We start from the raw sequence: 21,725 nt of genomic DNA, 5'->3' as shown, positions 1-21,725 counted from the left end.
GTCGAGACATCAAATGTTTTTCTTTCTTTTTTATTGTAGAATTGGCAATAATTGATGTCTCCCACTCAAGAAACCAATTTAGAGAATCTGAATTCTCTTTCAATCGTTTGTCACACACATCAGTAATTGGTCTTCTTTCTCTGAAGTTGTTTATTAGAACACTGGTATGTTGTAAAAGTTCTATCGAACTATCCAAATGTTGACCGTCATTTGCTCTGAAGCTACTTTTGTATTGTATCATTAGGTGAAGCATGTCAGTGTTAAGAACATCCTCAGCCAAATGATTTCGCATTTTTGCTTCATTTGTCAAAAAAAAAGTGATCATGGGCAAGTTTTCTATGAATTGGAAATGGGTTATTTGATAGATCCCACTCGTGAGCTTTTAACCAGTGCTCCCATTGTATGGTTGTGCTGCTGGTTGTCAGTAATCGTTTATGGTGTTGTTTGGTTCCACTTTTTGAAATGTTGTTTCTGATTTTCTTCTTAACATGTGAAAAGTCCATAATAATGGATATTTTCGGACTATTTGCATTGCAGACATTACTGACCGTAAATGTGGCATCTGTCCCGTCGCCAAGAAGAATATTCATGAAATCCCTATTACTTTGGGCACCGTCAAGACTGACGAAAGTGACAGTAAACCTATACATAGCTAAATATTGGACTGCTTTCCAAAACAGAATATATAGCTCTGAACATGACACCCCCGTAGTACAAAAATGTGCAAAAGGGAATCTGAAGCCAGTTTGACCCCAAAAAATGAACTGAAATGCATGCGTTGCCAAACACGGACTGTTATTATGACTGGTTAGCACGTCCATGTAAACAGATTCATCAGTGACATTTTTTAAACCTATAAGTTTAATGTCTCCTCCTTTTTTGCTTAATTGGATGTCCTGTATAGACATTTCATCCAGAATTAAGCCACCCTCATATCCCTCAACGGGAAGGTTATGAATACGGGCTTCATTCATCATCCATTGTAAAGTGTCTGATCGATAGAATTTTTATAATACTGTAAAATTCGTTCAGAAGGTAAGATTATGAATCGATTCAAAACCTATACTAGCTCAATCATTCACCTTTCGACCGACCGTTCAAAATTGCGCCAAAATTACTCAACAAAACTGCGCACCTTTTCTCTTTGGCTTAAAATGGCTCCACTCAAAATTCCATAGCACCACCACCACCCCCACCCGCCTGCTACCGATTCAATCGGACTGCTGGTGCTCCCTTGCACCTGCCAGTGCAGGCGGTCCCTCCTTCCCCCTCCCACCACCTTTCCTGTCGTGGACAGAGGGGCCGGCTCTTGTTCCCACGACAGGCGTGCGCTACAACAGCTTGTTCTGAATGTGCACGTAAAACTATGACATGACATGATCGGCAGCCAGTTTTATGAACTCTATTAATTAGTGACATAATCTTTTTTTTTATTATTATGGCAAGTGTATAAATGTTATGATGAATTGTTCTTAGTCATATTTTGAAGGATTTGAGTGTAAAACAATTTATTTTTATATATGTGGAGATCGTTTTATGGACGAGCCATCGGGGTATCGAAATGGTGTTCACAGTTGACGAGACCGCTAGGCGCGTTTCCAGGAATGTTAACAGGGCGGGGTCTAGACGGTTGCGAGCGAAGTTTAATGGAGGGTCGATTTATACTTCCCCGGAAAATAAACTGACAGAAATTAAACTTTGTTTAAACTGGCAGGGCTTTCGACCCCCGAAACACCACCCCCTGCACACACGCCTGTTGATAAACACACGGAGGTTGAAATAATTTAAGATTCGGTTAAGAAACACATAACTTAAATATTAAACCGTAATATTTAGAGCACATAATTATGTGTATTAAATATATTTAATCAGCATAAACAGGCCAGTAGGAACCATATCATTTAATCTGAAGTTTGAGGGGAGGGCCCCAATCTCTAGTGGGGCCACAAACTAGTAAGGATCTCCCCCCCCCCCCCCCCCCCCCAACCGCTTCTCCTTCCCGGTTCCTACGGGCCTGACAAAGGCGAAGTGGGCTCTTGGATATCCCATTTATCCGTTGTATAAATTCACGCCACATTTCATTGACATATTGTAGGTGATTAATTGGTTTTCTCCTGCTCTTATACAGATATATATATATATATATATATATATATATATATATATATATATATATATATAGGTAATTGAAATATCTACAATGTATAGTATTATAATGTAAAAACAAAAAACTTAAAAAAAGAAGTAAAATAACATATGCAGGCTTTCTACCAGAAAATAAATTGAGGGCACGTATTGTGTGGTTATGAGTTTAAAATCTTTGAAATTGGACACTGCATTCATGTAATTTAACAGATTTTAAAAAGTAGTTCTGTTACTATCCAGTGGCGGATCCAGAAAATCCCTTTAGTGGGGAGGCAATGACATGAGGCGGAATGCCAATAGAACTTTGGGGGAGGTTTGGAGGGGATCGTAAAAAAAAATTAAAAAATTAATATCTAATAAAATTATAACTGTCTCCCTAGATCGGCATCTGCTATTATCACTATCTAAAAATTATTAAAAATATGTCCATTAATTTCTAAGATTTTAGGCTACGTAATTTTACCCTCTGTACCCTCTGATAAACTATATACTCAACATCGATTTCAAGACCTTTTATGAATCTCTGTGCATTTTATCTTCTTGATGAGACCGGCCTCGGTTTGTCGTGGTAGGCCATCGGTCTACAGGCTGGTAGGTACTGGGTTCGGATCCCAGTCGAGGCATGGGATTTTTAATCCAGATACCGACTCCAAACCTTGAGTGAGTGCTCCGCAAGGCTCAATGGGTAGGTGGTGTAAACCACTTGCACCGACCAGTGATCCATAACTGGTGTAACAAAGGCCGTGGTATGTACTATCCTGTCTGTGGGATGGTGCATATAAAAGATCCCTTGCTGCTATCGAAAAGAGCAGCCCATAAAGTGGCGACAGCGGGTTTCCTCTCTCAATATCTGTGTGGTCCTTAACCATATGTCTGACGCCATATAAGCGTAAATAAAATGTGTTGAGTGCGTCGTTAAATAAAACATTCCTTCCTTGATGAATACATATAAAAAAACAGTTTTTGCCAGAGGGTAAACTGGGTATGGCGCCATACCCATTATTTTTGGCAGATTTTATTTTAATATAACATAACAGCACACATTCAAAGTAAGGAAGTGTGAACGGTTTCGTGTTTTCATAGTAATACAACTTTCAAGAGTCGTGTTTGAATATGATGACTGTTGCTGGTTAATTACTATTACTTGTGGATCTAACAGCATCCCGTTGGAGCTCATGTACAGTTGACCTTTCATTTGACCAATCAAAACCGTACTTGCAAAATCATGCCAGTGATTTGAAATTTTTTTGAAAACATTTGGGATTATGCCGAGGTTATATGAAATGATTGGGGTGAATTACGAAGTATGCCGGAAACTAATTTGAATATAAAATTTTATATTTTAAAAACAAAAGAAACCCGTGATGGTATAGCCATAAAATCTGTTTATACTAGTATACAATCCAGAGTTTATTACTGCACTTTTCCCCCTGTTTTTTAATGTTGAAATAGACCAACAAGTTCGCCTATTGCATAAATAATCTCGCCCGATATTTTTAGAATTTGTATGCTCCCGAATAACGCTATAAGAGGCGAAGTGTAATTGGTCGATATTTAAATTGTTATTTATAGATGAAATGTCACCTGGACATAGGAGTCCACGCAATGCTATTAGATCCACTAGTAGACCAGTAGAGCTAATTTTAATCAGATTGATGACTGTTAGTACCAAAATAAAGCACAGCCAGTTTGGCCGTGAGACTTTTGACACCCCCCCCCACTATTACTGTACCCCTCCCACTCCAAATATTGTTTCTACGAGACTGCTGTGTAGCATATGTGAACAATGACAGATGTGCCAGTATTGAATGATTTATTTAAAAGTGAGTGCTCAGATGCATTGATCTATGAGATGCTATTTGGTGTATTGATACCAAAGTGACATGGTACTTAAATGCATTAATGATTGCTGTCCCCAGTGAAAATTCATTCACACAGGTGCGTGTATCTGTTTCAAATAAAAAATAATGTACAATTTACGTCACATGCGTCTGCAGTGGGTGGCAATACTTTGAAAATAAATAGGAGGGATAATTTATATGTTTACTGCCACATCAAATTTTTGGCATCTTCCGACAGGATTCGGGCCCGTAGCAGGGTGTGTATGGCCAAGGGGGCTCGCCCCCCCCCCCCCCTAATTTTGGCTGGGGTTTTTTAAATTTATAACCTTTACATCTCGACTAAATGTAAAAATTGTAGCGAGACTAACGGATCAAGATTAACGGCGAGAGTTACAGTAACTGGCAAATAACCTTTGAATCATGCCCCCGGACCCCCCAAATAACTCGCGCCTTCGTCGCTCATTCAGTTACACCCCCTCCCCACCAATAATGTCCACTATGCTACGGGCCTGGGACTAAATTTCTTCTGATCATGCTGACCGGTGGAGTAATTCATTCATGAGACCAGTAAGTATGACTGGGTATTTGCCAAGTGCATACTAGCCAACAACTAGGTTTATCACACACACCCTCCCGCCACACACACACACAATTGCAAACAGAAGTCACTTCAATTGTTAGAAGAAGAAAAATTAAACAAAACCATTTTTGTCAACTTTGTTGGATCCGTCAAGACAAGGCCCAGAGCAAATGGTTTCATTACTCCTGTTACTACGCAGTCGGCAGTTAACTATTATCATTTATCATATGACACAATTCACAAAGAGGTCTTACTCTGGGTACGTGCCTAGGGAAATGCTATTGACGGGAAATAAATACCCAAGGAACATTAAGACGTAACCATTTTAGCCAAGTCTTATAAAAGGAAAAAACGGAAAGAAAAATATATAGATACCCAGAGACAGGGAGAGGAGGTGAGACCTGGGGGGGGGGGGGGGGGGGGAGACCTGGGGGGGGGGGGGGGGAAAGACCCTTGCGGTCTCAGTCGCAATGTCAACTCTATAGGGAGACCTGTGTGTCATTCACCCAAGAGCTCTGACTTGTATATTTTATCTGTATCACCATGTTGTTAATTTGTTAATAATGTTTCATGTTTGGAAAGTAAAATACAAGAAACTACAACACCAACTTGAGACTTTTGTTACTTCATTAACATTCGTAAATCACGCTGTGTTAATTGGTGGAGATGCAGGGCAAGATTCAGCACTCTCACTCTGAAGCGAATCCAGCTAAGAAGCATTCGGTCAAGAGTATACAATTAAAATCTACTTATTCTACAGCCAGACGAGTACACCAAGGTAGATGGCAGAGCTGAGATTGTTGATGGCCACGACATATTTCAATTCTATATTACCTAATGTATGAGTACAACAGCAAGATCTACATCGACCTTCAGCTAAGCGAGTACAATGAACATCTACCTGACTACAGCGAAGCGACCACAACACCATCTACATGATGCTTCATACAAGAACAGCCGAGTATAACTGGACCAAGTATAATTGATACGAGCACAATCTTGCGAAAAAGAACTTTTTCTAATCAGGATTTGACAGAAATAGAACTTACAGAACTGTTGGTCCAACAGAAATGTATCAATATTCGTGTCAACGAAAACCCAAAATTCGGACGACTAGCTTAACACGGAATTCTACACAACGGAACTTCTCAAGCGATACGGTCTGTCATAACGGTGAGTGGTTATTTGGCAAAAAGAATTTGTGAATGTCATGCAAATCTATGTCCATTACAAATGTTCTGTTTAAAATGTTCTTTTCTAAATGCTAACTCAAATGTACATGTACTTATTTCAATACCTAACAATTGTTATTATTAATTATCAATAACAAGTAAATTAAATTTAAAATGTAAGCTTGACATTCATGTAGCCAAAAACCATATATGCGTTTATACAGACGACAACACCATCACTGACTGTGACTGGATTCGAACTCAAGACGCCCATCTACAATTGCCTCAGACAACGTGAACACTAACCAACTGACTGAACGAAATTACGGTACAAGTGAAAAACCTGTCTGATAGATGAAACTGTGTATTTGTGCTACAACATTTCGAAAACGGGACGTGTATTTCTTGAGACGAGGGAGAACTATCACAGTGGAAAAATTACAACTATATATTCAATTCAATTTTCAAATGTACTTTAAATATTTTTAGTGTTCATATACGATTCAATTAATTGTTAGGGTGTCACCTGTCGATTATGCAATAACTTAGACTTTAGTTACTTAGGGGCTAGCAATGAGACAATTAGTTTGAAACTAAATCACTGCAATCACTGGGGGTGGGACCTAAAGCAGGTACAGATCTAAGCATTTGTTTAGGGGGTCTATACATACAAATTTGTCAATTAACGTTGAATGCACTTTAAAATAAGTACAAAATAATTGTTTTCGTCTATAGCATCAACCCCTCTCCCCCTCCTGTATCCACGCCGTGTCTGGCGCATGACATCGACATCGGAGGTGTCGTGGTTAAGCCATCGGACATAAAGCTTGTAGGTACCGAGTTCGCAACCCAGTACCGGCTCCCACCCAGAGCGATTTTTTACGACCCAGTGGGTAGTGGTAAGACCACCACACCGACTTCTATCTCACTAACCACTGACCAGTAACCTACTGTCCTGAACAGATAGCTGTGTGTGTGCCCAGGACAGCGTGCTTGAACCTTAATTGGATATAAGTATGAAAATAAGGTTGAATGAATGACATTATCCATTAGCGGACCCTGGCCTTCTGGCTTTTGCCCATTCCCTGCTGCAAAATCGCGTTCACCGCTGTGTGTGAAGTCGGTAAGCACTATCGTAGTCTGAACGTCAGTGTGTGACCTAAATATGCAAATTTCTCACCAAAGAGGCAAGTCCTCTAGCCGTGCGGAGCGCACATGCTATCGCTGGATTATTATCTTTTAGCAATGAGTACGTTTATTAGATGATGCAACATAACCTGTTTGTCAGTATGTTGCTTTGACGTTTGGTGTTTCGGGAAATTTAACCAACAGTCTCGCACTGTTTTCAGTTATTTCTGTTTTCGTAGGTGAACAAAGGAAACCAGTTCGTGATACGCACATGGAATTCTCTATAACGGGTTGAAAAACAACAACAAATGGTGCCGTCTGGTTGGTGTGTTTCCTCAGAATTTGCAGGAACATTTTTATAAAGGCAGTTTGCTGTACGGAAAGTGTTATTTCGTTGGAATGGCAAAACAAGGTACCGAACAAAATAATTACTGTTGTTGATATGTTAGAACTATGTTTTCGGAAATTTGCACGCAGCCAATAAATGTGTAAGGAATAATTCCTTCGACCTATAGATACAGTAGACCCTATATAGTATATATCTGCGTCTGCATTCAGTTCCGAGGCAGATATATATTGGACCATCGGGATCTGGTAGTAGTCACCAAGTTGATGGATATAACATACTATAAAAACCACAATTACATTAACTTTAAAAACACGATAACCCCCCACTCCAACATTAATTTAATCTCCTACATTTAAAAAAAGGAGTATTTTTTCGGGGTAGCATGTCTCGACCCCCTCCCCCACCCCTGCATAAATTCCTTCATACGCTCCTGTATTTAGTTTAATTTTAGAGAAAAAACACTTCTCATGATGTGGCTACTTTAGAGTTATTTTGTTAAAAACAACAAACAAACAAAATAACAAATAAAGCCACAAGTATATTTGTATGTATGTATGTATGTGTATATATATATATATATATATATATATGTGTGTGTGTGTGTGTGTGTGTGTGTGTATGTATATATGTATATATAGGCCTATATATATATATATATATATATAGGCTCCTCGCCTTCATCAGATGAGTGTTTATAATTGTGACAGTTAAGGTGACGTCACTCTGTGTGTACGCGGCGGTGCGCTCCTGACGTCATGGCACGTCAGTCGTGAGACTCTCGGCTTGTTGCTGTGGCGGCATTTTGATATGAGTTCTGTCCTTTTGTTGAGTAGCTTGTCTCCTTTTTCAAATAGTATTGAGAGCTTCTCCTCGATGCACAGGTTGCATTGTCCCGAGCTGCGTTTCCGTGTGTCCGATTTCCTGACGATTTCCCAATTGATGTGATAGGCGGTTTTTTTTCGTTTGAGTTCCCAGATGTATTTTGACAGTTCTGTCTCTTTTTCATAGCGTTCATATTTGAAAGATTTAGTGTAGTTGTTAAACCTCTCCTTGAATGTACCTCCAGCAAGACCTATGTATGATCTGACAGTCTTACCAGATGCCACGTTTGCCCGGTATACGAGGGAGCTAGTTTGGCAGTTGCCGTTCAGGGGGCATTCGTTCTTCTGTCTGCAGTTACAAGACTTTTTTTTGTGCGGGATCGGTTGAGCTCTGGGTGATTTTCGTGTTGTGGCTTTTGATTATTGCTCCGAAGTTTTTCATGCAGCTGTAGCTGATTTTCAGGTTGTTTCTGTTGAACAATGTGTGGTACTTGTGATTACTTGGGAAATGCTTGGATATCAGTTTGATGAACACGCTACCGACGTTTGTCTTCACATTCTTGCTGAATGGGGGGTTGAACCATGTGATTTTTCTGGGTCTTTTCCTTTTCTTTGTGTCTGGTTGTTCTCTATGTTTAGGCGGGTCGTATTGGATGTTTACTGTGTAGCCACTTGCCCTCAGCGCTTTGTTGTACCCTAGTGCAGCTTCCGCGAAGTAGTCTTCATGGGAAGACAGAAGGGAAATTCGTTTGCCGATTGATTTTGGTATTTGCTTCGTGATTGCGGGTGGGTGGTTTGAGCTGACGTTGATGTAAACGGGTTCGTTGTTGGGTTTCCTGTAGGGTTTGTGGGAGTCAGTTTCAAGGTTCAGGGTGGTGTCCAGATAGTTGACTATTTTCAGGTTGGTCTGGATGGTGATCTTTAGGCCAAGATCTTTGAATATTTTGATGAGCATTTTCCTCATTCTGTCTGCTTGGCTTCCTGAACTTCTGCGTAGAACTGCTAGACCGTCATCTCTGTACAGTCCGACGTTCATGTTGGAGGTATTTGTTTGAATTGTGTGTAGGATGAGGAGTCCTACTAGTTCGCACACTTCCGCTCCATCATATCCGCCCATGGTGACGTCGAATGCATTGGGAGTGTAATTTTTCACCCATGGCTGTTCTTTGTTGTCAAAAAGTAGTGATTTTCTTGCATGCATGATAGTTGCGTATTCTATATCTGGGATGACTGTATATTTCTTCGCCCATTTCAATGCCTTGTCGAGTAGTTCAGGTGTTATGGAAGGGTAGAAGTCCACAATGTCGAATACGAGGAAGGATAGTTCTTTTTTATCATGCAGAGCTGAGAACCATTCAAGTACAGCGGAAGTGTTTCTCCATTGGTTCATTTGCGTCTTGAGTCGTGTTTCACTGTTTATTCGGTCTAACATAATTTTGCTGATCCTACCGATTTCGCTTTTTGCTGGATTGATGAGTCTGCAACTTGGATTAGTGGCAAAATTGTCCTTATGATCTTTCAAGGTGATGAATGCTCGGGTCTCTGCCATCTTGTCTATTCTGTCACGTATTCACGTATATGTATGTATGTATGTATGTATATATGTGTGTATATATATATATGTATATATGTATGTATGTATATGTATGTGTGTATATATATATATGTATGTATGTATGTATGTATATGTATGTGTGTATATATATATATGTGTGTGTGTGTGTGTGTGTGTGTATATATGTATATATATATATATATATATATATATATATATATATATATGTATGTATGTATGTATGTATGTATGTATGTATATATGTGTGTATATATATATATGTATATATGTATATATATATATATCTATATATATATATATCTGTATATGTATATATATAGTGTATATATAGTGTATATATATATATATGTATGTGTGTGTGTGTGTGTGTATGTGTTTGAATATACGTATACATGTACGTGTTTGCATATATCATGTGTTAGTGTACGTGATGCGTGTACGTAAATACGTACGTATATGTATATTTTCAGTTAAGTTCTATATTTACCTAGAGTTTTACAGCTCATCGGTACAAAATAACCACATACCTTACATACAATGACTGCACAATATAGCGAAGAGCAGGATAATACAATATAAAAATACACATATAAATGCACATACATATAATATGCATACATACATACATATACATTTAAATTAATCAGACTGACTAATCATACCATACCTAAAGTATATAAGAAGTATTAAACACGGTTTCTTATTAGCTGCTCAAGTCAGCTTGGTGAGTACTAGACACACGTGAAGACCCGTGACATGCTATATAAATATGTGAATAAACATGTAGAAATGGGATAATTGTAACACGCTGTTGGATATCATCTATTATATGTCACTGGCAACCGTGACTTGTGGCTCCCGTCTTAACACACGCACTGATTTTTACATCAGGAGGCGTTTCATTTCAAATCAATCGAAAATAAAGGGGTGGATGTTATTTAAATTACTAGCGCAGTTGGGAAAGACAATACTGCAGTTTTAAAGAAACTCTGCGATAATACAACTTTAAACTGACATGGCGAGACTGCCGCTTTAAACAAACTGCGAGACTGCCGCTTTAAACAAACTGCGAGACTGCACCTTTAAACAAATACTGAGATTGCCGCTTTAAACAACTCTGTGAAATGCAGCTTAAACAAACACTGAGACTGACAACTGTGAAATTGCAGCTTAAACAAACACTGAGATTGCCGCCTTAAACAACCCTGTGAAACTGCGGCTTAAACAAACACTGAGATTGCCGCTTTAAACAACTCTGTGAAATTGCAGTTTAAACAAACACTGAGATTGCCGCTTTAAACAAACTGCGATAACACAGCTTTAAACTGACATTACCAGACAAACATTGTGAGATCTGTATTGCTTTTAAACAAATTTTGCGAGATTAAAACTTTAACACATACTTTGAGATTACATCAATAAACAAACACTTCGAGATAACAGCTATTAACAAACACTGCAGACCCAATGGGGGTTACAGGGGTCCTGTGACCCCCACCCACCGTTTGAAATGCCCTTTTTAATGCCTGTTCTTTTTAAAAATTCCTCATAAAAAATATTCAACACTAAATTACCCTGAAAACGCGTTTATGGGGATCGTTATTTTAAGAAGTTCAGAGAGCATGCTCCCAAAACCCCCTAGAGACCTTTGAGAGCTCGGCTCATTTGCTTTTAACAAAATCAAGTTGCCCTCTTTAGAATTTTGTTACCCCCAACCCCTCACACAATCATGGAACCGTCCCCGCCTTGTCGCTTATTTATTGAAATCTCCAGTCGTCTGTACCCACAAGAATGCAGTGAACTTTTGACCGCTTATGTCGGTGGTCATGTCTGAAAACTGGGATCGCTCATCTGTCTACATGATAACGTTACCTACAAACCTTGACGCCACTTATATCTGTTGTGTCCAACTCAAACCCTCTCCAAAACAAAACAAAACAAACAAACAAAAACAACTAAAACATCAATAACACACTAAACAACATCACCACCAACAACAAACACACCATTACAAATATCCGAAAACACACTCAAGCCCATCTCCACAAACCACCCAGAAAAGTAAACAAAGCACGCTGTCCTAGACACACACTTAAACAATCTGGACTGTGTCCAGGACAGAGGATTAGTAGTTACAGCTTAGTAAGAGAGAATTCGGTGCAGTGGCCTTACACCTACCTTTAACTCGGGATGGGAGCTAGTACCGGGAGGCGAACCCAGTACCTACCAGTCTTATATCGGATGGCTAAACCACTACATCACCGAGGCCGGTAACCACCACATTGTATAATATTGATTGTTTATATAGCCATTGACTATAAAACCTTTAAAGTCCAGACTTAGTTGTCTGAACTGAGGCATATAATTCAAGAAGTTGGTATGGCATTAGATTCACCAAAGTAATGGTCGAGTTAAACGTTTTAAAAGTTAAAGTTTATTTTAGAGCATATTGATTTATTAATCATCGTCTATTGGACAGACATACAGACAGACAAATTATTGATTTACGTCTCACCTTGTGTACAGATTAAAATAAAATCAACAGTTCAACAGTAATAATACAGCAATACAATAATAAAAGTACACAAGCCACTCCTATTGAGTTATAAGAGATTTTAAACCTATTAACACAGTGTAATTTTTCTTGTTTTGTTTAAATGAGTAACAGAAGTCACAAGTTGGTTTGTAGGTTGTTATTTGCAACTCCAACATGTAATACTAATTTATGATTATGACACAAACTGTCTCTCGGATCGTCCACTTGAGTTTGTGCTTTGTTACAGAACTTCAAGGCGTCTGAACAGAGTCTGTTCTCCCCGAGTCTATCTTCCAATAGAGTGTGTGTCTTGTCAGAGAACTTCAAGGCGTGTGAACAGTCTGTTCTCCCCGAGTCTATCTTCCAGTAGAGTGTGTATCTTGTCAGAGAACTTCAAGGCGTGTGAACAGAATCTGTTCTCCCCGAGTCTATCTTCCAGTAGAGAGTGTGTCTTGTCAGAGAACTTCAAGGCGTGTGAACAGAATCTGTTCTCCCCGAGTCTATCTTCCAGTAGAGTGTGTCTTGTCAGAGAACTTCAAGGCGTGTGAACAGAATACGACGTCCTCGAGTCTATCTTCCAGTAGAGTGTGTGTCTTGTCAGAGAATTTCAAGGCGTGTGAACAGAATCTGTTCTCCCCGAGTCTTATCTTCCAGTAGAGGGTGTGTCTTGTCAGAGAACTTCAAAGCCTGTGAACAGAATCTGTTCTCCCCGAGTCTATCTTCCAGTAGAGTGTGTGTCTTGTCAGAGAACTTCAAGGCGTCTAAAATTTGAAAGGCAGAGAGGCGTTCGGTGGCCTAAAATATTGCCATAAAAAATATACATTGCATTTGTTCAAAAAAGCAGGCAACATTATTCAAGCAGTTATGTAATGCTTGGTGCACCCCTGCCGAGTAACGCCGAATCGACTGTAGAGTCGGCAGTAGTCTGGAAATCTGCACCTGAACACACCAGCCGTCGCGACAGTCTAATCGGGGGGTGGGGGGGGGGGGGGGGGGGGGGGGGGGGGGGGGGGGGGGGGGGGGGGGGGGGGGGGGGGGTGGGGTGGGGGGGGGGGGGGGGGGTGGGGGTGGACTAGAGATTAGATATTTGCCCTGCAGACACGATTGTCAAGTCGGCGTTAGTCTGTAGATGTGTGCTAAGCATTATTGTCATATTGATGTTTTCGTAAATAACTGAATCGTGGCTTCGAAGTCAACAATTTAAAAAAAAGAAATCACCTTCGATAATTTTTACCTAATGCTGTTCTAAATGTTTGCAAAACATTTGCATGTGTTAGCAAACGTCAGCTAAAACACATTGTCTATTTCAATATTATTAAAATCCAGCCCATTTGAAGGATTCGAAGGGTTCGGAGAATGCTAGAGGACAGTCCACGTGCAACCACGTTATGAATTTTTTTAACCCATCCAGTTAAAATATTTGAATTTAAAAACTTTAAAAAATAATTTTATGAAATATTGTTTTGAAAAATGCTCAGTGACGCCGATTGACTGTGGGTAAATTTCAAGACTGAATCACTTTGATCGAAATCGGAGGCAAGTTCAGGAGGGCGAACACTCGCTAGACTGGTTTTTAAGCCTAATATATGCTAGCCTCAGACTATCAACTGTCACGACGAAGTTGGCCAACTCGACGGTTGCGTTGTAATTTCCCCAACTCACAACTTACGACTGGTGCGTTCAGATTAACTGAAGTTGTATACGACAGTAGTATATTTTATACGTGGCGGGGACAACAATGGAATACAATGGAAAACGCCACCGTGCACCGCCGGAACAATGGCCGACGCCACCAGTACAATGGGTGCATACCTGTTATCTTTCAAGGTCATGCATACCTGTTATCTTTCAAGGTCATGCATGTCATACCTGTTATCTTTGAAGGTCATGCGTGTCATACTTTTATCTTTGAAGGACATACCACAGTTCAAATCGGTGCGTATCTGTTATCTTTCAAGTATGTTGTAACGAGTGCGATTGGCTCACTTGAAAAGTACATTTGAAAATGACGTTATTGAAAGTGGGTTTTGAATGGATGTATTTATAAATGTGATGTAATATCTATTTGTTTATGAAAACTGTTTGAAACCGGTTCCATTCATCCAAATGTACCCAATCAGACTCATCCCTTTACGAAAGCGTTTGAATTTTTGTTATAAGATAAAGAAAAGTATAATTACTTCTAGTGATTACGTTCGAAGATGAGTACTAGTGATAACAGACGAGCTGTCTATTTTAGTTGGAAATACGTGTTGCGATCGGAATGCAATCTTGATGAAACTGTAGTGAAAATTTCGAATCGCTGGTTTAAGAAACGTATTGAATGTGTGATGGATGCCAAAAGTTCTTTCTGCGATTTGTCTAGCAGTTCCAAGTTAATAATTATCAGGAAAATACGTCCAACTCGTTTGTTCGTGGATGAAGTGGATATTGTTACTAACAGAAAATCTTTGGAAAATTTATTAACCCTGAGTTATTCGTTTGAAGTATGCAAACTGGTTCAACGACTGTGTAAAGAAATGTGTATGGGATGCATGTTCGACGAGGAGAGAACTCACACATGTAAAACACTGTCACACGAGGATATGCTCGAACGCTACTACACGACTGCGTGGGTTGAACTGAACGAAGATGACGTCATTGGTAGATGGAAACGTCTCGTTTGTACAGATCCCGTTTTATTAAACACTCCTGGATTTGTTTTGTGTCAGTATCAATGTAAAGACTATTTGAATATTAATTTTAAAACTGTAGAGTGGATGAACATTTTAAAAGAACAAGTACTTAAAATTCTACGTTTGGAAGATCGACTTGCAAAGTAAACATGTATGCGTGTATAAATTAACGTTATATACTACGCTATTTCAGTTCAGACATGGTACTCAAAGTGAAAACTAAGGTCAACGAAACTGAAAAGAATGAACTTGAAAAGTATTATACAAAACCGAGAGAGGCTGGAGCGTTCTTTGGACCGAAGAAATTTCACTACGCTTTAAAGAAACGTGGTTTACAAACGTACAAGTTGAAAGCGGTAACACAGTGGTTAAACGACAAAGATGCTTATAGTCTTCACAAGCCAGCGAGCCGTTCATTCAAGCGTCTCCGAGTACGGGTTAACAAAAAAGATGAGATGGCCTCAGATTACAGTTATCTTCCCATTTGGTTGTCCAAAATCCGGAAGTTTCACCGCGCAAGTAGTCTGCTGTTTGACTGTGATTATTTCATGGCAGACAGTTATGAAGTGGCAACTGTTTGACTGAAGTGACAGGGGATAGCATGTAGTTTGTAAACATGTGTAACTTGTTGACATTGGAGACTTGTTTGTGGTAATTCCGGCCCATGCAAAAGTAGTGCTTTTTGTGTAAAATGAGTGTACTCCGGCCTGGTTTAGAGGGTGTGTCTGTTTAAACCAATATGCTGGGAGAAAGAGCTGGACAACAGGGGTTGTCCTTTTCAGGGTATGTGTCCCCCATGCAGGCAAAGGTACATACAAAACTGCACGGGCCTGCTGATATTAATAAAAATGTTATAGCCACTAAGGCTATATAGAAACATATAGCGAAATTAATTGTGGTCTGAGGCCAGATGTTTGACATAGATTTAATGGACGTCAGCCGCCATTCAAAAGTCAACAATGGAGTTAGATACTTGCTTATAGCTATTGACATTCTTTCGAGATATCTGTGGGCCATACCCCTAGTAAACAAAAAACCGGAGACGGTGTTAGAAGGTTTCAAAACAATTTTAAAAGACGAACGTGTACCCAAGAAAATTCGAGTAGACAAAGGTTCAGAGTTCGCAGGGGTATTTAAGCAGTTTTTATCAAAAGAAAACATTAAACTGATTGTTACGCAGAATGAAGATATCAAAAGTAATTTCGCTGAACGAATTATTAGGACGCTTCGAAGTATTATTGCTCGTTTTACGACTTACAACAATACACAAAAATACATAGACGTTTTAGCAAAACACTTCTTTCTTTCCTCTCAATATCTGTGTGGTCCTTTACCATATGTCTGACGCCATATAACCGTAACTAAAATGTGTTGAGTGCGTCGTTAAATAAAACATTTCCTTCCTTCTTCCCTTTCATAGTAGGGTGTCCTTTACGTCCTGTTCGGAGCATTCTGCTTATCAGCTAGATACTATACTAGATACTGCCCCGTTTTCGGTTGGATTTACCAAACACGATCTCCAAGACGGCGTAATCAGATTTCATTTATACTTATTTTCGCTTTATATCCAATTAAGGTTCAAGCACGCTTTCCTGGGCACACACACCTCGGCTATCTGACCTGTCTGTCCAGGGCCCCGTTCCACGAAACGATCTTAGCGCTCAGATAACCTAAATGCATAGGGTGGTTATGCAGTTAGTGTGATTTTAGGACAAAGATCGCTTCGTTGAACGGAGCCTGGCTCCGTATTCATAAACGTACTTGAGTCAATGTATGATACCTAAATACATACTTAAAGTACATAAATAAGTATCATACATTGACTTAAGTACGTTTATGAATACGGATCCTGGACAGTGGGTTAGTGGTTAGAGAGAGAGAGAGAGAGAGAGAGAGAGAGAGAGAGAGAGAGGGGGGGGGGGGGGGGGGGTGATGGTGGGAGCCTGTACAGGAAGGCGAACCCAGTACCTACTAGCGTTAAATGGTCGAGCCTGAGTTTGCTGCCATTGTCACAGCTTTACGACATACGAAGCCTTTTTGATAACAAACATTACATGTTAAAGATATTTTCTGTATTAACAAGGTGTTTCTTATCATCCTAATGCTTTCGTTCGTACGAAAACATTTTTATTTTGAAGTACAATGAAAAATAACTGTTTCAAACATTAGCCTACGACCACTAACACATTGGATATACAGACACTGATATTCTAGACAAGAAAATGGTATTTAATGCCCCCCCCCCCCTCAAAAAAAAAAAAAAAAAAAAGAAAAAGAAAAAAAAAAGGTGTGTTAATCTGAAATATCTTACAATGGCTGAAAACTCGCTGGCTTAACCACAACACTACTGATGCCGGTAGATGTGGATTGGAGTTTTAACTCAATCTGATGACGTTCGACAATGGCTTACTACAGAAACCCACATGTAGTTGTTAAACTCGCTCTGACGGTACCGGGAGGCGAACTAATTACCTACCAGCCTTAAGTATGTGACTTTAGCACTACACTATAATGAGTCCGGTTCAATTACATAATTATATACTGGGATATAGCCAGAGAGATAAAGACGCCTAGGCAAACCTAGACCTGTAAAATAAATATCAGTGTCATGGGGAAAAATAAAATAAATCTGAAGTAATTCCAGACGAGGCAAGTGCCTCGTCTGCCTCATGCTGGCTACGCCATTGATATAAATACTGGATTGGGAATTTAAGACAATCTCTGTTGACTCGCAACAATGTTTCGTTTTACTACAAAACCCCACAGAATTGTTTAACTCACTCTGGGTGGGAGCCGGTGTCACATATAATGTGCACTCCCCTGGACTTGCACTCCCCTGTCAATATTATACGTGGAATAAGCACTCCCCAGTGCATATTATACATGTGATATACACTCCCCCAGTCTATATTATTATGTGTAATATGCACTCCCTCTGATTAATATGCACTCCCTCGGCCTATATTAAACGTGGGCTTTAATAAATGTTGTATGCACTCAAATTATTATATTTTTGGAGTTTGATGTTTGTACAAGTTTGTATAAATCTCAGTGGCGAATCTAGACGAGGCTTTTGGGTATATCACCTTTCTTGGACCCGTCCTTGCAAATAATTATTTGCAGCATAAAAATAATAACACATCATGTTTGGTGATGGGATGGTTCCACTCACTTTTACTTCCCAAATCTCCGATTAACGTGTCTGGAATGTTGTGGAGATAACATAGCAAAGCTTGGTCTTAAACTGGTTCAGATTTTATAACCAAAGGAAATCATGAATATTTTCTTTATGGCACGTTAGAATGCTTGTTATACTTTAGCTTAAATCATTTATTGAGATTTTCGTGTTAATAATTCCGTGTGTTTATATGTGGCTACGTTTTTAAAGATTTTTTTTTATATGGATTGTAAAATATTAAAAACAAATTAAAAATCTTTGAATGGTTGTATTGTTTCACGTCTCTTTTAATAAATATGGTTATGAAAGGGTATACATGTATTAAACACAATTCAATTGGTTGAAGAGACACCCTCTACTCATAAATCTCTGTCAAACCTGTTTGGAAAAGGTAGCATATTCTACCCTATTTTGCTACAGAATCTAATAAAGTCGACTCAGAAGGTACCGGCAAGATGGCTACCGAACATGATGGCATAGTGACGACCGAAGATGACGGCATGATGACGACCAACGATGACGTAAGCGTGACGTATGAATCCGACGGAGGCCAAGGGGTTCGCTTACAGAGGAACGTCGGCCTCGTCAGCGGCACCGCTCTCATCGTGGGAACCATGATAGGTGAGCATTTCATTTCAACTTATTTTCCTGCCTATATCCAATTAAGGTTCAAACACGCTTTCCTGGGCACACACCTCAGCTATCTGGACTGTCTGTTGAGTACAGAGGGTTAGTTGTTAGTGCTTAGTGAGAGATAAGAGGGTGTAGTGGCTTTACACCTACCCATTGAGTTGTTAAAAATCGCTCTGGGCGGGAGCGCCGGCACCGGGCTGCGAACCCAGTACCTGCCAGCCTTATATCCGATGGCTCAACCACGACACCACCTAGGCCGGTCTAGGTGAGCAGCTCCAGTATTTGATAATTTTCACTTGTAGTCATAGAGAAAACCCGCGACATTTTCCTATTAGCAGTACGGGATCTTTTATATGTACTTTCCCAAAGACAGGTCATGACATAAGATCAACTACACTGGGGACTAATAGTTAGCGTCGCTCACTGTTGCTGAACACGGGTAGGAAACCAATAAAATAATTAGCGAACGTTATGCTAGGGTAAGACTACCAACTGCCAGCAGAAAGTTGGCCAACTCGACAGTTGCGTTGTAAAGCTCTGTCCTAACCGGCCGCGAGCGACGCGAGCGATGTGAGCGATATGAGCGATTAGTTTAGAAATCATTGGATTTCCATTGCCGTATCCTAACTACACGCGCGCGACGCGACATATTTATATGTCGCGTCGTACGCTTGCGGTTAGGATACGGCAGTTGAAATAAATGATTTCTAAAATAATCACTCGCGTCGCTCGCGGCCGGTTAGGATACAGCTTAACTTCCCCAACTCCAGACTTAGACGCCTCAGATTAACAACTAAAGCTATGGTCCCATAGAGCCTGCGTTGGTATACAATGGGCTACGATGGTAGAATCGTGGAGCATCGTGGAGCCCATCCTGCGTCGACGTACGATTTTGTGGCCTCCGAGGGCCATCGTAGGTTGGAAAATCATCTTTTGAAATGTTCAAAAGATGGTCCACGATGGTCAACGTCGTAGGTCATCGTAGGACCATCGTAGGACCGTCGCAGGATCATCCTGCGTCCTCGTGAGTCATCGTAGCTACTTTGGGGGTAGCTACGTTTTGGGTATATAAACCCCAGTCATCACTTCATCATCATCAGTTTGATCCGACTTCTTCAGAGTAATCATCATGGCGCTGATTCCACCCCAAAGGCTTAGGAGGCGCCAAGAGCAAGATGGCATTGACGTTGACATGATCGCTATAGCTGTTCTGCTGAGAAAGAGTCAAGAACAAGATCACAGAAGAAGAAGAAGAGCGTTTTGGGTTTGGTAGACTGGGAAGAAACGGTAGTGCCGGGCTGTACGGCGCTGTCGTCAGACGATTGGTCACAGTCCTCACTAGCACGTGGCCCTCCAACCAGGAGAAGTTGGCGAGGACCCGCTTGTTCCTACTCGTGACATGGGTTTTCGCCGACCCGGACTTCACGTTCTTGCAGTCCCCCCACCTCCCATAATTGCTTCTCTGTGTGGTGAACCATGTACGTAGATTCTTCCCCACCAGATCCAGCCCAACAAATGTCTTTGCCTTGTCATTCAGCAGCCGCTCCTTCATCTCAGCCTGCTTGAAATCATTTTTGGTTTTGTCCCAAAAGATTAGGTGTTCCGAAAACCACTCCGCCAACTCGGTCTCCTGTTCGTCCGTCAGAAGTTCTGACACGGATGTTGTCTGCACAGGCCTGGTCTTGGTCTTCATTTTCTTGGCTGGGCCGGCCGCTATTGGCTCCTCATCACTGTCACTGTGCTCTTCACTCTGGTCAAGGTGTCCCCGGTTGTTTCCCTCCGCCTCTGCCTCTTCCTGCTGCATCAGGTCTTGTTATTCTGGCTCTTCTCCACAACAGGTGCCGGCTGCCTCCCGTTATCCTTGCCATTGCCATTGCTCTTGCTCTTACCACCTTTTGGACCCATGTTCAAATAGTTGTGTACTGAACTGAAAGTGGAAATGAACTGAATTATATATACCATACTGTTATGACTCGAGACATCGTAGACCGTCGTACGATGTTGTACGACCACGTGAGACATTCGTGGGCCAATCGCAGGATGTTCGCGCCACGTCGTACGATCTACGACTTTTTCGGGTTACCTCGGCTTACCTCGGCTACCATCTGAAGCTATATCATACGATGACGCTCGTCATCGTACGATGGTCATACGATGACGTGCGTCGTCGTATGATTGCAATAGCATAATATTTTATTGTCTACCATTGTGGACCATCGTATGTTTGGGCCATCGTAGCCCATCGTATACCAACGCAGGCTCTATGGGATCATAGCTTAATGCGTAATACAACGAGAGTCGAGTCGTAAGAGCGCTCAGAATATCAAATGGACAGTCGTAGAAGTCGAGACAGCAGAAAGTTAGCCAACTGGCAGTTGGTAGGCTTGCTCGGTATCGCTAATATATACATACATTTGTATATATATATATATATATATATATATATATATATATATATATATATATATATATATATATATATATATATATATATATATATATGTTACTAGTGTGCAACACAAACACAGCTATTTAACTTTAACAAATGTGTATTTTCACAGTTAACGTCAAATCTTGACTTTTTTTTCAATACGAAGTCCTACTAAATAACTCAGATGTGATCTGCCTTCATGAAGTCATTATCGCGAAAACGAAATTTTGTTCAGAAAAGCGAACTGGTATGAAAGAATGACATACTATTATTCATATATGATATTCCGTATTAAAGGCACTCACCTACAAAAATATTTTGGCTGTTACAGTTTATTCCTCATTGAATCAGGCCTATACTTTATGTTTAACCATTGCTTCTAAAATTACTCGATTTCGTCAAATCTAATGTATTGTTGGTTACCCAGATGTTTGTAGGAGTTCAAAGTACGTTTTATACGAAACAGAAACAGCACATATCCCAGGATCTAGAGTCGGTGACTTTAAATAATAAATTGTTTTTTATTTTTATTAGGTGAACAAAAGTCATGCAAATGACGTAAAGGGTCCTATATTAAAATGGAACTACTAAACAGACTTGACTTAAAGTCTATTCATATGCCTATACTAACCATAGCATTCACTGATGTTGCAGGGAGGG

At 40.2% G+C, this 21,725-nt stretch overlaps 1 protein-coding gene across 6 annotated transcripts in view; it reads left to right on the top strand.

Annotated features, from left to right (window-relative positions):
* The window catches only part of LOC121389418 (b(0,+)-type amino acid transporter 1-like), a 58,419-nt gene that overhangs the window by 17,435 nt on the left and 19,259 nt on the right, over positions 1–21,725 (top strand). For 4 of the 6 annotated variants that reach the window (XM_041521043.1, XM_041521042.1, XM_041521041.1 and 1 more), the window contains 2 exons: positions 7,106–7,278; positions 18,422–18,622. In XM_041521043.1, the coding sequence (XP_041376977.1) occupies positions 7,266–7,278; positions 18,422–18,622 (214 nt within the window). In that variant the 5' untranslated portion in view covers positions 7,106–7,265. The remainder of the gene's footprint in view (positions 1–7,105; positions 7,279–18,421; positions 18,623–21,725) is intronic. The other 2 variants (XM_041521045.1, XM_041521044.1) reach the window with 1 other exon arrangement.

The sequence above is a fragment of the Gigantopelta aegis genome, chromosome 14 (genome assembly GCF_016097555.1).
Source record: "Gigantopelta aegis isolate Gae_Host chromosome 14, Gae_host_genome, whole genome shotgun sequence".
In the NCBI taxonomy this organism is placed as follows: domain Eukaryota; kingdom Metazoa; phylum Mollusca; class Gastropoda; order Neomphalida; family Peltospiridae; genus Gigantopelta; species Gigantopelta aegis.
The sequence above is the reverse complement of the archived record's forward strand: the minus strand, read 5'-3'. Positions and strand labels throughout refer to the sequence as shown.